This window comes from Gymnoscopelus braueri (assembly GCF_963280865.1).
Source record: "Gymnoscopelus braueri genome assembly, chromosome: 14".
In the NCBI taxonomy this organism is placed as follows: Eukaryota; Metazoa; Chordata; class Actinopteri; order Myctophiformes; family Myctophidae; genus Gymnoscopelus; species Gymnoscopelus braueri.
Genome location: NC_137619.1, coordinates 38,258,002 through 38,273,420, shown reverse-complemented (window position 1 = coordinate 38,273,420; position 15,419 = coordinate 38,258,002). Strand labels below are relative to the sequence as shown.

The following is a 15,419-nucleotide window of genomic DNA, read 5'->3' as shown; positions in this document are numbered from 1 at the left end:
TTTGTATTTAAAAAAATAATGATACTCCATCTGTTGTTGTCAACCAGATCAGTCCTTCTCCACAAGCAGCACTGTTGTACTACAGAGTATAGATGGGTTTCCGCGCGACGTCATCACAGAGCAGAGTGCGCAATGCAGAGTGCGCAATCTGCGCATGCGGGTGGTAGAACGAACCGGAAGTGCCATTCACTCTGTTGTTATTTTCGGGATTTAGATAGGCATAATGCTGCTATTTTAGGCATAATAGGCATAATGCTGCTATTATATACAAACAGATCCAACTTCCGACAAATCATTTTTATTGAGTAAAGAAGATATTACAAACTGCATCATTTAATCTACTTTCATTAAACCCGGTGAAGACCATTTATTTTATGAATGTACATTTGACTAGAGCTGCTGCGGGTAATAGCGCCCTCTACTGCTCAACCCTCCACTGCGCGCGCATCATCCTCTCATGTTTACAAACAGGAAACCCATCTATAGATTAAACTTAAGGCTACACGATACATTCAGTAGAACCCTGAGCGGTTCATGGAGAGACACATTTAACCACTTCAACCCTAACGTCCCTATTCTGGACATTTCATAACAGGTGAACATTCTGTGAAAATAGTCGAACATATCCCATCTACAAGCTTGTAGATAGGATATTTTCACTAAAGAGATTGTGTGTACAGGGAACAGTAGTCTAGCTGTCTAGAAGAGGGTCCTGTGTGTGTATCTGTGTGTCTGGAGTTAATCTCACAAACTGCTTGGACCAATCAGCACCAAACTACTTGGGTTCTGATCTGGTGAAAGCATGATGCCCAAACATAAGGCGACCTCATAGCAGAGTGGTTAGGGCGCAAGCCTGTCTTTTGTGAGTGTTGTTTCAGTAAGAATGTAGACATCTGATGTTGATTTATGAGCATCACTATAGTGCATGTTTGATTCATATATCAAGTAGACTGCCCCAACGCTCCTGATTTCGTGTATAGAGGGGCGGGTGTATAGAGCCGGTGAGAGATTGCGCCCGATCCCATTGGTTCACCGATCTGTCCGTCAACCCCCGCCCCGTTAACACAACTTTACGAGGGACGCCCACTGCACTCTGGTTGGTTGGGAAATGAAACACTTCCTCATACCGAGTACACCGACTCGCTGGGCCAGGCTTTTATTTTTTAGCAAAACTAAACAATAAAAGCCTGGAGATCGAGGCTATATATCAAGTGATCCCCTGTTCTTTGTGGTTATGGCTGTAGTGTAGTATGCTTTCTTGTTTCCTGTCCCTCTCTTAAAAGGATCCCTGGCTAATAAGCAAAATAATTCATAACTAAATAACTTCATAACTTAATACATTATAATTGCCCTCTATAACTAAAATATAAAATGTATTTCATAAATAGTTAATCTTTTACTCAATGCCCGTCGCAAATTGACGATGTCATTTGTCCGTGTGTGGTCCAGCCCTGTGGACTGTATGGAATGCATGTGCTGATAAAATGTGTTTAAAATATTGTTTTGATGTTCATATTAACCTTAGAAAGTCTTAAGTTGTTTTTTATTAAGACATGCTAATAACATTCCATAGGGCTGGACCACACATGGACACATGACATCATCAACTTGCGACGGGCGTTGTCCCCCTTGAGTAAAAGATTAACTAATTATAAAAGAATTAAAATATTTAAGGTGTTTTTCATTTAAAGTTATTATAGCTATTTTAGTTATAGAGGGCAATTATAATGTATTAAGATCTGATCCTTTTAAAGCTGCTGTGAGTGATTCACCACACCACCACCAGACCAGTGTCTGACTATTAATGTCTTAGTAACGTCTAAACATCACTAACAGTTTAATACATTTAAGACTTTCCTTAAGTTTGAGTGGTTTGACCCAATGTTGTTAAATCACTAGTTTTAAAGTAGTTAAGAAATTAGCAAGGACTTTTTACACTCAAGCTTATAGCAATGTATTTATGAGCAGCTGGTAAAACCCAGTCCTGCTTTTAGAGTATAAGTACAGCATTGTGTGCAAGTGAACATTATGACTCCTGGGCCTAAAGGTCGTATTCAGTATGGTTCATCCTCTGAGGATCATGAATGCTCTCAGACAGCCCAACCTTTAGATCTGATGTGCAACTGGAAAATGTGGCCTAATGGTGACACCAGAGGAAAGGTCATGGGATCTCCATATTCACTATAGTTCATCCTCCAGAGAGCATGAAGGTACACATTAAAGGTTTCATGACGTTCAGTTTTACCACACATTAAAAGTCTTTTAATGTCATGGTCCTTCAAACGTGTATAGAAAGTTTTAACAAAAAATTCCACTCCATTGATCCATGGCAGGTGTTTTTCTCTCACATTTCTAAAGCCTTTTCAACTGCAATGAAAAAATAAATCTTTGCCTGCGGGTGTCGCTGGTGAGGGATTTTGCCTGTCAATCATCGCCTCTGCTCCGCCCCCCCAAAGGAAAGGATAGGGGAGGGGAGGGGCGAGGAGGAGAGTGGGCGGGATTAATCGGCTGTGACCTCACTGCCTAAGGGCCAAGCTCAGATTACTTTTCAGCCTAATTATTCAGAAAACCCCAGACCACAGAAAATCCACTGAATGTTCAAAGTTCAGATTTTTTGGGTGTAATTGAGGTCATAAAACCCCCCAAAAAAACATTTTAAAAAAAAAAGTGAAAATGAATGTCATAGAACCTTTAAATTCCACAGCAAGCCAGCTAGTTTATGAGTCTTATTTAGGACCAAACTAGTGGACCGACCAATATAACATTATCACTGCTGCTTGTGGGGGTGAAAAAAACTACCCTCAGTGTCACAGATCAGTAATGCTGAGGCCATATGTCACGTTTAAGTCCTCCTTAACCCATTTAGACCTGAGGTCGATTCTAAAAAACGCCTTCTAAATCCTGACCTAGGTTTTCTGAAAAACTTCAAAAATGTATTAAAAAATGTCAACAAATGTATTGTATGTTGCTATAAACAAAGCACCCCAAAAGGGGTTCCCATCCTGAAAGGTATATTTACAAATAGGGGTTCCCACCCAAAATGGGTTAAAAGTGACATTGAGCTAATAGAGCCTGCCTGCCTGCTCCTTAAAGAGCTGCTTCAGCAGAACTACAAGCTGCTTCTAAATAGTGAGATGTGATCATTCTTTTGTGAAAATAGTATTTTTGTAGATATATGTATATGGGTTTGGTTTTGAATGGATATTCTGTGTCTGATTTCTATCCAAAAGAAGTACATTAAATGATGCAAACAATGTAACTTTAGACAATATTCAGATGTAAAATGTTCCTGTTTTAAATTTTGCAAGTACTGCTAGTGCTAGTACTGCACATTAAGGGCGGATTCAGACTGGGTCCGATTGATTCAAACCGTTCCCGAGTACGATTGGCCTCTCGCAGCTGGCCAGTATTCACATTGGCCAAGATTCTTCCGCACTCGAGACCATTTCATTCAAGAGTGATGGTAAATATGTGCCTCATGGGGGCGCTGTGGACTATGGGGCTTTGGGAGCTAGAGAATGTCATTCACAGAAGAAAAGTCACTTGTCAGAGTCTAGAGTGAATAATAAAGTTTGACTGTGTTCTGCCTGCTGGACTGAACCTCATATGGGAGAGGTTAGATGACACGTATGGGTCACCGGAAGCTATAGAAAGTGCTCTTTTCACAAAGATCGAAAACTTTCCCAAAATAACAGCTAGAGACCACCAAAAGCTTCGTGAATTAGGGGACCTACTGACCGAGTTAGAGGCTGCAAAACAAGATGGCTACCTTCAGGGCCTCTCATATCTTGATACATCAAGAGGTGTTAACCCAATTGTAGATAAGTTGCCGTATGGACTCCAGGAAAAGTGGACGATGCGAGGGTCTACCTTTAAAAGAGAATATAGGGTCCCTTTTCCCCCTTTCTCCTTTTTTGCAGAGTTTGTGCGCACAGAAGCCCAGGCACGTAACGACCCCAGCTTCATTCTCACTTCACCCTCCACAGCCCCAAATAGGAAAGACAGGTTTGAGGGTCACAGTTATGCCCATAGACCAGTGTCTGTTCATAAAACAGACATATCCTCCTCTTCCAGTCCTCCTCCTGTCAACCATACAGAAGACCCAGACAGACAATGCCCAATACATCACAAACCCCATCCGCTAAAGAAATGTAGAGGTTTCAGAGAAATGCCCCTGGAAAACAGGAAGGAGATCCTGAAACAGTATTATATCTGCTATAAGTGCTGTGCATCCACCAAGCATATAGCAAGGAACTGCGAGGCGGACATTAAATGCACTGAGTGTGATAGCGACAGACATCCCGCTGCTCTCCATCCAGGCCCAGCTCCATGGCTCTCCAATTCATCTCCTCCCCCATCACAGCACGGCGGGGAGGACGAAGACATGTATGACACACGCGTTACATCAAAATGCACTGAGGTATGTGGAAAGGGTTTCAGTGGGAAATCATGCTCCAAAATATGCCTTGTGAACGTGTACCCGACCGGCAGCCGAAGCAAGAGCAGAATGATGTACGCCATAGTAGATGACCAAAGTAACAGGTCATTGGCGAGGTCTGAGTTTTTTGACACATTTGGCATAAAAGGTACCACAACTCCATACACATTAAAAACATGCTCTGGAGTTGCAGAAACAACAGGCAGGAGAGCAACTGGCTTCATTATAGAACCTTTAGATGGTAAGACAAGCATTCCACTGCCTACTTTAATAGAGTGCAACATGCTTCCAAACAATAGAGAAGAGATACCTACCCCTGCAGCTGCCCGCAACCACCGCCATCTCAATGCCATAGCTCACGAAATTCCACCACTAAACTCTGGTGCTGAAATCCTGTTGTTATTGGGGAGAGACATATTGAGAGTGCACAAAGTCCGCAGGCAATCCAATGGCCCCCACAATGCCCCATATGCCCAGAAGCTGGACCTGGGCTGGGTAATAATTGGTGATGTGTGCCTGGGCAGCACACACAGGCCAAAGGAGGTGACCAGTATGAAAACCTCCATCTCAGAGAGTGGCAGGCCAAGCCACTTCAGCCTGTGTGAGAGCCACAAAGTCAAACCGCATCAAACCCTCAACCACGGTCTAGGGAGAAGGCACCCACCTCGACACTTCAGTGAGCCAGACAGGTACCGCCTCAAAAGGAATTATGACGGCAGACCTGTCCGTCGCAGGAGGTCTCTACCGGCAACTCCTCCGGACAACCCCATACGGATTCCGCCTTGTCGCACGACAGGCCACAGTCCAGACCTACACAGGGAGGAGCACTGCTGCCAGCAATCTCCTCACATGGGAAGGAGCAGCTCCACTCAAGAGGACTCAGAGCCTTGTTGTGGAAGATACAGGCTCAATAACTTAAAAGGAGGACACAGAGAGCTTCCTCCTGGCATGCCGCCCTCTCTGGCAGGGGCAGAAGGAACTGACCGCCAAAGGGACAGCCGAGAGCGCGAGTGGGACAGTACCTCCTATCGTCAGATCAAACCACGTAGTTGTATTTAGTAGTGGTATCTTAGAGATACCATGGCGGGGAGTGTTCTGGCCTGCCAGTTAATGTGAAGTGTTTTGGAGCCCCCTGCTGGACACTATATTCTTTCTACATTGACTTTCTAGTTCCTGTGTCACAGGAAGTGATTCTTTTGAAGCTCAGAATATGATGTGTGTTCCAGAGAAGCAGATGTTTTCAATCCTTGCCATCCTACATTCATAGCCCTTCAGAAGGCATTGCTTGTAAGTTTATACATTGTGGAGGGATGTATCTTTCATATGAGCACATTATTTTTGACCAGATTTATGTTCATGATGTTTGATAGATGAGCAGCCAGTTAGCTAACATGTGTGATGGCTCCTGCCTATGTTGCCATGTACTGCAAGGATACAAGCTTTTATCATCATTGTAATGCGTTATGTTTGTGCATTTATATTTACCACTGTTATTGTACTGTGTATTTTACAGTTTCACACTGCTCCATGAGTAAAGGATCTAAACAGCATGTCGTGGTCCTGAGAATTATTTGTGGACGTGTTTAACTTGCTGGATAACTGATGGGGAAATCAGTGAGGCGATTATTCTTTATACAATACAGTGTCACCACTATCATGAACACAACTAAATGTACAACTTTAAAAATATATCTATATTATATAATATGTGTGATAATGACTTTATTGGCCAGCTCATCTACAGCACAGTTCATACATCTGAAACCACAACTCTGTTTGTCACGTCAGCACCACGTGACCACGTCTAGGAATACTTTCTGTGGTAAAGAGTCTATTGGTTATTCTGCACCGTTGTGTGTTGGTGTGCACGTCCACATGCACGTCCACATGCATGTGAATGCACGTTCATGTGTCTCTAAAAGTACGTGCTTTGGTTGGACGGTGTTAAAGTCAGACAGCAGATCAGTCCGTTCTACATCAGTGAAGCCCAATGTAGGACAAACACAGATATTGGACAAAGTGAGTAACATTACATTTAAATATATTTAGAAATGTAGGGCATTGTATTGTAATAAACTAAAAGGCTAATATTGATATGTACATTATTAATACTTAATTGATGTTTTTGTGCTGTTCCTTAAGATGTCTGCAGATGTTTCTGGTCATCCAGATGTTTCTGGTCAACCAGGTCCATCACAGCGTGTTCGGTACAACAGAGGAGTCAGGAGCAGGGTTGAGATGCAGGAGGAGACAGAAGAGGAGGAGATACAGGAGGAGAGAGAAGAGGAGGAGATACAGGAGGAGGAAAGTGTGTACGTCAACATAGAGACAGACCAAGGTAATTATATATTTATTTTATTTTATTTCAGGGCTTTAAAGTCCATGTTTGGGCTTTTCTGCATGATAGCATATAGTAGAGAACAGGAAACAGGGAGAGAGAGACAGGGAGTGGCATGCAGCAAAGTAAAAAAAAACTACAGTATATTTACTCATACTGTTGCAGTGGATGTTACACAGGTACACAGATATTATATACATATATTATATATTATAAACACATATATATAATAAGGACAGTGGATGTTACACAGGTACACAGACATCATATATTGGGGGCGTAACTACCGTGATGCAGACGACACAGTTGCGTCCGGGCCCAGAGTCATTTGGGGCCCAGAGTCATTTGGGGCCCATGGCCGCCCACCCCGTGCCGTCTGTAAAATAAAATAATAAACACATACAATACAGAGATGCAATGACAGTTGAGTTGACCGAAGTTTGGCGGAGCCCGGTGGCTGCTGCCCCCCCCCCTCCCGCTACAGCTCCAGTGGAGAGGGTAGGCAGGGTAGGCAGTGTACCCTCCACCTACCCTAGGCTAATAACGAGGAGGAAGTCAGAAGAGGCGAGGATACCGTGGGCTCCCCCGACTGTACTGAGCATATAACGTGTTGCCATGTCCGCTGATTATAAGCCACTTTGGGCTTCTTTTTCTGTAAAGTTGCTTGGGTGAGTGCAGTTGCTTATCTGGGCTTGTTTCCTAATTTTGTTTTAACTAGTGGTTCTCAAACATTTTCATGGCAAGGTTTAACCCCCAGATGAATATGTATTTGTCCACAAACCCCCCATCTGAAAATATTTTGGGCCACGGAGCACCCCCCCCCCCCCCAAACAATGAAATACTGAGCCACTATATATATATATATATATATATATATAGTGCGAATTGAAGAAGGTTAGAACAGAAGGGCCCCCTCTGGGCCCCAACAGTTTCATTGTGGGCATGAGATCTATTTAGCCACTGCCTTTTCATCTTATTACAGATCCCTAATTCAAATAATGCAAAGAGAATACGCCAATAGTTTAATATGTATAATTTTACATTTTTTTTTAATGCACATCAAACGATAATAAAAACATTATTTATGATTAACATACTGATGATTGCACTTGACTTGATATTTTTATATGGTAATGGTTGAAATTTCAGTTCCTTAGTTTATTGATTTTTCTCAGTTCTCTGTCTGCTGTAAATGTCTAGTCAAATGAATATGAACTAAATGCCACAGGGAGGAGGCCGGGGAGGCAGAGGGTCAGGAATGACCCAAAAGCAGTACGACCAAAAGGCAAGGATCAAGGTTCAAAGGTTCAATGGTTTATTAACCAAACTGAGTGCAGCACATACATTCAGTTTACAGTTTAGGCATTTAGCAGACGCTCTTAATCCAGAGCGACTTACAGTAAGCAAGGACACAAGATAATACATCATAATATATCAAATGCATTAAAAAAAGGAAGAAAAAAAAAGAACACTCACATTCACTAACATCAAACGACGACCTGACAAGGAACTGAATTAACAGGGGCATATATATAGACACAGGGGTAACAAGACACAGGTGAACTCAACTGACAATCAACACTGGGATAGGCTGGGAGACCAAGAGGACACTGATAGGCTGGAGGACTAAGAGGACACAGGTGGAAACACAAATCACAAGGACTGGTAAGACCAGGCAGGTAACAGTAACTAGGCAGACAGGAAACAATACTACAAAATAAGATACACAATACCAAGGCAACAACAGAGTAACAGAAAACCAAACAGAACAGGAATACAAGACAAATACAGAACAAACTAGAAAAAGTGCTCCTCGGAGCACAGGTCTCCGCCAGGTCAGGTAGGTTATTGTGGGGCAGCAATGTTCGGAATTAGCCAATCAGGATGGAATGTGAAAAATTGGACGGAACCATCTTGATCACTTGACTATATGTGTACCGATTTGCATGATGTTTGAATTTGTAGGAGTAATATAAAAAAGAAAAGTGTGCCGTGAAATTTGGATAAATTCTGAAGGCTTAATATCAAAAAATGTGTTTTACATAAGTCGGCCTCCTGGTGGCGCTATGAAAGGCAAATGTGAAAAATGCAGGGCAGTTGTTTTTCCTTGGCCTCTAGGGAGTGTGCGTGCAAAGTTTCATGCAGATCGGTGCAGTTATAGTTAAAAACACAAATCGTCCATTTATAGCACCACCATGAGGCTGATTTGAACATTTTCAAGTGGCAAACGGAGCAATCCTGCAAACTTTGGAAGCCAACCTTAGCCAATCAGGATGAAATATGGAAAATTGGACAGATCTGTGTTGATCACATGACTATAGAGATACTGTGTACTGATTTGCGTGATTTGGATAAAATCTGTAGGAGTACTGTCGGAGTACTGTCAAAAATTTGGGGCAGAGGTTCTGCTCTGGCATCCAGGGAGTGTGTGTGCACAGTTTCGCTGCGATCAAGCCAACGGTGCCGGAGATTAGCTGTACACAAAATGACAGAATGACGGACACACGGACGGACACACGGACGGACGAACAGGGGGCAAAACATACTCTCTCGCCATGCCTTTCGGCCTGGCGGAGACAATGAACTACAGAACAGTCCTAAGTCCAAAACCTTATTAGGGCAGTCAAGGTCCAAGGGCTGAGGAGTGGAGCGTGACACAGTGGGAATTTGAAACCCGACATCTGTACGACCGGCTGAGACAGCGAAGCACGTAGAATGAACAAAGACTGTCTTAAAGGAGAATTTTGGACTACGTTTTTCTTACATTTTCTATGATGTTATGATATCTTAGGATGAATGGTACAGTAGAAAATTTTCATAACTCCATCCTGGGTCCGCCACAGCTTAAAACGTGGGTGGATAGGCCTTGCGTTAGATCACATATTTTAATAGCTTTTTTTTTTTTTTTTTTTTTTTTTGAGATCTGACGTTCATAGTGATAGAACACTGACAGAAGTCTCGCTAGACGAGATTGAAATCTGGAGATTTCAATCTCGTCTAGCGAGACTTAGATTATTTTTTTATTTTTTTTTGGTTGCATAGTGTTCTGTCACTATGAACATCAGATCTCACAAAAAAATAAATTTAAAAAAAGCTATTAAAATATGCGATCTAGCGCAAGGCCTATCCGCGCACGTTTTAAGCTGTGGCGGACCCGGGATGGAGTTATGAAATTGTTCTACTGTACCATTCATCCTAAGATATCATAACATCATAGAAAAGGTAAGAAAAACGTAGTCCAAAATTCTCCTTTAAATGAACCGCCTGGGATGCGTATGAGGGCGTGAGTGAGCTAACTTGTAGCGAATGAGAATGAAGAGAGGTTGAACGTGGAGAGACTGACTGATTTGTAGGTGTATGTATGGTGTTGAGGGCCCACGGTGACCACCCCGGGCCCACTGTTGCCTCGTTGCACAACTGTTATATATATATATTATAGATATCATAAACACATAGATATAATATTTGTTTTCCTGTTTGGGGGGGAAATGTACCAACAGAGAGGTTTTTATGTTAAGAGGAGGATGGCTAGGTGCTGGGGAAACCCAAGGATGGGATTAGAACTAGTTGCCTAGGGTGGGGCCCCCATTTAGGATGGGGTTTGCCCCCACACCCTGTTAGGAGGGTTTAGGGGTCACGGAGTTTTTTACCCCGTGTTTGGAAGTCACATTTTTGTCTTGTTTTTTTTATATGTGGAGACAGTACAAAAGAACTGAACATTTCTTTGAAGTCACAGTATAATTCAGATAAAGAGGGGGATTTTGAGAAGCAAATTAATGATAAAGAGGGGATGTAAAGTATAATGAGAGGATGACTAGATAAAGAACCAGACGATATACCTAGGCTCCCCCAGAGAGTGAGGAAAAATAATATAAACAAAAATAATAACAAATAATTCAAGCCCTTGTGATATTACAGTCATGACTGAATTGAAATGATATGTTTCCCTGTTGATCTTTTGTTTTACGTATGCGTAGTCTGTCTCCCACTGTTTTTATTTTATTTTGTATATGTTGTATGTGTGTGTGTGTGTGTGTGTGTGTGTGAAAAATCTAATAAAAAACTAAGTGACAAAAAAAATAATTAAAAGTGTATCCCTCTTTGTACCTTTAGCGTGTATTTTAGACGGTTTAAATCACTATCAGGTTGGAAGTAGCTAGCAGGGCTTTTAAACTCATGTCTTGATCTTTAGTCTCTGCACACCTATAGTTGTTCATTCCATTACAGGACAGAGCTCTAACACGTGGAGAAACCCTCTCAGAGTGGTTTCTGTATGTCTGGGGATGTTGTGTCTGATCCTGATGGCTGTCATCATCGGCCAGGCTGTACAACGTGAGTAGATCTAAAACTACCACATCACTCACTCAGGGAGTTTGTCACTGATATTTTCTTGCTCTGGCAACTGAAGACCACTGCAGCATTACCCTAAACCTTGATGTGATTAGTCTTTTTACCCACATTTTTCATTAATATGGTTATGGATCTAATCACAGATTAGACCGTAACATATGCATGTAAAAGAGAATAGTAACGTTGAGTTTTGTTCTTCACAAAGTTAATTTTACACACAGATGCTTCCCCTCATCATAAACAGTATAGCAGTAGTTTATCATCACTGTTTTCTCCTTTACAGGTAACCCAGCCAATGACCAGTTACTGAACAACCTGACAATGGAGAAAAACCTGCTTCTGACCAAATATATCAACTTGACTGTGGAGAAAAACCTGTTGGAGATCAACAACCACAACCTGACCATTGAGAGAAAGCAACTACAAAGAGAAGTAAAGCAGCTTAAATGTGCAGGTGAGACAGAGAGATCATCAAACATTTTGGAAGGAATTTAATTAGAGTATGATTATTATTGACATTTTAATTATTGTCAGCCAGAGATGTAGTGGTAAACATAGATTAAGGCCACATCCACACGGAGACGTTTTAAAAAATTTCACAGAGTCGTTTTCAAAAAGTTTACCGTACACACGGAATCGTCTCAAGAAATGTGTGTGTCCACACGAAACCACTAAAAACACCACAAACTGAAAACGCTTAAGTACATATGGTCGGCATGTGGGTGGTGCTGTGGTGGAAAGTAACTAAGTTTAAGTACAATTTTTAGGTATTTTTTTACTTTCCTCGGGTATTTCCAATTTTCAATACTTTTACTTCTACTCCACTACATCTCAGAGGAAAATATTGTACTTTTACTCCACTACAATTATTTGAACACTTTAGTTACTAGTTACTTTGCAGATATAAATCATTACATTATAAAACATACATTATTTGCCCTATTTTAAATAGTCTATTTGAAAATAGCCGATCTACAAGCTCACAACGCGCATCGCAACGCATTGTGAGCTTGTAGATCAGCTATTTTCAAACATTTCAGTACTTTAAGTATATTTTGATGCCAATACTTTTGTACTTTTACTTTGATTGAACTCAAGTAACATTTTGAGCACAGGCCTTTTACTTGTAACAGAGTATTTTTATATTGTGGTATTGCTACTTTTACTTAAGTAAAATATCCGAGTACTTCTTCCACCCAAATGAATTTGACCCACTGGTCAACTATAGTCGAGATGCTGCGCATCAGCTAGGTTGCGAACGTCGTCACTACCGTGGCTGAATTCAACCGGGTGTTTGTACTTTCTCTATTTACAACCCATACAACTACATAAACGTTCAGATTTCATATATAAAGTGCTTAACTCATGGCCATGGATGTTACAATTCACTTCGAGTGGGTGTAAGTACCCGTATCTTCCGTATTGTTCAATAAAAAGCATTTTAATCCGATCGGCGGCCAATTTCTCATAGAGTTATAATGTATCAGCGTGCAATACTCCTCCCAACCGATAGGGTCGCGTAAATGAAAGCCAATGGAGACAATTCGAAGACAATAGCCACCAATCCGATTAAAATGATTTTTATTGAACAATACGGAAGATAGGTGTACTTATGCGGGCCCATACATAATTGTAACATCCGTGGCCATGGGGTCAGCACTTTATATTAGAAATATGAATGTTTATGTAGATGTACGGGTTATAAATGGAGAAAGTACAAACACCAGGGTGAAGTTCATCCATGACCGTCGTAACAGACGACCGTCATGTGATCCATGGCCAACAGCAAGGCGTTTGTTTTCATTCTTATAAGACCGCATGGCTCATTTGTATGCACGTGAAAATACATTAAAAAGTAACTAAGCGGAAAGTAACTAAGTACATTTACTCCATGTCCACTTGTTGCTGACGGTGGTAGTGTAGGAGCAGCGCTGTAAAAGCCCCATCGCGTTAAGTAGTACGAACGCAACGCTGACGGGGTCGGGGTGTTTGTTGTGGGGGGGGGGGGGGGCGCGGTGGGGGGAGCGGTGCATGCAGGGGGGGGGGTGCTCGGCCCATGCGGGTTAAGCGAGAGGTGGAGCTAGTGTCATCGGTTCAGGAAAGATGCGTATTTGGTTGTACACACGGAGACGCAAGGGTGGAGTTTTCAGATTTATTCACTCTGGGATCCGGTTTCTAAAATGTGCGTTTTCGGGCACCCAAAACGCCGGCTCCGTGTGGACCAAACGTGTAAACGATTAAAAACGTATGCGGTTTCACCTAAAATCGTCTCCGTGTGGATGTGGCCTTTAAAACATTATCATTGTTGGTTTATCACCATCACCATATTTTGGTTAGTAGTAAAACCTCATCATTATGCTAACATTAATCAGATAATTTATGACTCTGGTTTAGTATTTCAGTATTTCACAATTGCAGTACGTATTAGAATGATTATAAGTGCATTGAATCAATAAAACTTGTGTTTAATATTTAGACAAGTGGTGTCCCATTGGATGGAAGAAGTTTGGATGCAGCTGTTATTACAGATCTGCTGAAGCGAAAACCTGGAATGAAAGTAGAGATCAATGTCTGAATGCAGGAGCAGATCTGGTGGTCATTGACAGTGAAGAAGAACAGGTTAGTGGATCTGTGTGTGTGTGTGTGTGTGTGTGTGTGTGTGTGTGTGTGTGTGTGTGTGTGTGTGTGTGTGTGTGTGTGTGTGTGTGTGTGTGTGTGCGCGTGCGTAAACTGCGTACATGCATGTGGTGCCCAGGTGTCCATCATCCACAAAAATGCTTATTTTGTGATTCCATGATTATATCTATTAGAGAAAATAAATTATGTTCAATCATTGTCATATGATCAGGAATTCATCAGAGGATTGGGCGGTGCAGATTATTGGATTGGTCTGAAAAAGACTGAGGAGAAATGGACTTGGGTGGATGGAACACCTCTGACAACACAGTGAGACATTTTATTAGTTGTTCTATTATAATTCTATCAAAGTCTCTGTATGTGAATGATTGAGTGGATGAGGTTAACATGTTGTTTACTCTACAGGTACTGGGCCAGTGGATATCCTGCTAACTATAAAATAGAACGGAACTGTGTATTTTATTCAAACTTGTATGGAGAAGGATGGAGAAATATGTTATGTTCCAATACAAAATTCAACTGGATCTGTGAGAAAATGTCTTTGACTTTTTTCGTTTGACTTTGACTTAACGTCTTTGATGAAAGTGCAGCTTAGTGTGTGTGTGTGTGTGTGTGTGTGTGTGTGCGTGCGTGCGTGCGTGCGTGCGTGCGTGCGTGCGTGCGTGCGTGCGTGTCCTCTGGAGGAAGTTGGCATATCAACCTGGTGGAGATATGCGCTCTGAAGAGAACCCCTCTAGGACCGCCTATTTTCAACAGGCAATCGTTCAGCCGCTCTTAAAAAAGCCAAGCCTAGACGCCTCGTTACCAAGTAACTATCGGCCCATCTCCAAGTTAACTTTTATGTCCCAAATTTTTGAAAAAATTGGTGCCAATCAGCTTTTTTAAATGAACACCACATTTTTGATCAATTCCAGTCCGGCTTTTGCCAAAAACACTCCACGGAGACTGCACTCTTAAAAGTGTCAAATGATTTACTGATGTCTGCCGACTCTGGTAAATGCTCCATTTTAGTTTTATTGGACCTCAGTGTTACGTTCGACACTGTGGATCACAACATTGTGACAAAATGCACATTATATTTATTATATTTATCTGCTTGATCTATGGGTGTTATTTTATACGTGTGATATGTAACATCTGCCCGACTTATGCATGTTATTATATACGAGTGATATGTAACATGTTGGACACAATGAGCAATATGAACATTTCCTATTCACGTGAGGGGTAATGGGTCTGATTGGGGGGTGATTGAATGATTTGTGCCACCCGACGTTACTAATAGAGGGTGCGGTTCAGGGGGGAGGAAATCGAACAAACAACCGGTGTAGCAGAAGCGACAGGGGAAGAGAGAGGAGATCTCCTAGGCGCCAGCATTACTGTTTAAGTTATAAAGTTTAAACTCGTTAGCTGCAGCCAAGAGTTAAGAACGGACGAGCCCTGCGGACAACGGACAGACTCGTTGCGTCGCCGTGGGGAATCGAGTGCTGGGTGTATGGATGAAACGCCGTGGAGCGGAGGAATTCTGACGGAGCCGCCGCGGGTGAGATAAACCCAAGCTTTCTGTTCTGTGGATTACAAGTAACAGGGGTACCCCGAACGTTAGTTATCTTTTGAGTCGTCAGTGCGGACGACCGCTCACTTTACGTTTGGATA

General features: G+C 42.0%; 1 protein-coding gene across 1 annotated transcript in view; it reads left to right on the top strand.

The window, feature by feature from the left end:
* The window catches only part of LOC308100635 (uncharacterized protein), a gene marked incomplete at its 3' end in the record, with an annotated part of 59,163 nt that overhangs the window by 20,361 nt on the left and 23,383 nt on the right, over window positions 1-15,419 (top strand). The window contains exons 2-6 of the mRNA XM_080449700.1: window positions 11,004-11,108; window positions 11,410-11,580; window positions 13,603-13,745; window positions 13,975-14,072; window positions 14,169-14,290. Of these exons, the coding sequence (XP_080305826.1) occupies window positions 11,004-11,108; window positions 11,410-11,580; window positions 13,603-13,745; window positions 13,975-14,072; window positions 14,169-14,290 (639 nt within the window). The remainder of the gene's footprint in view (window positions 1-11,003; window positions 11,109-11,409; window positions 11,581-13,602; window positions 13,746-13,974; window positions 14,073-14,168; window positions 14,291-15,419) is intronic.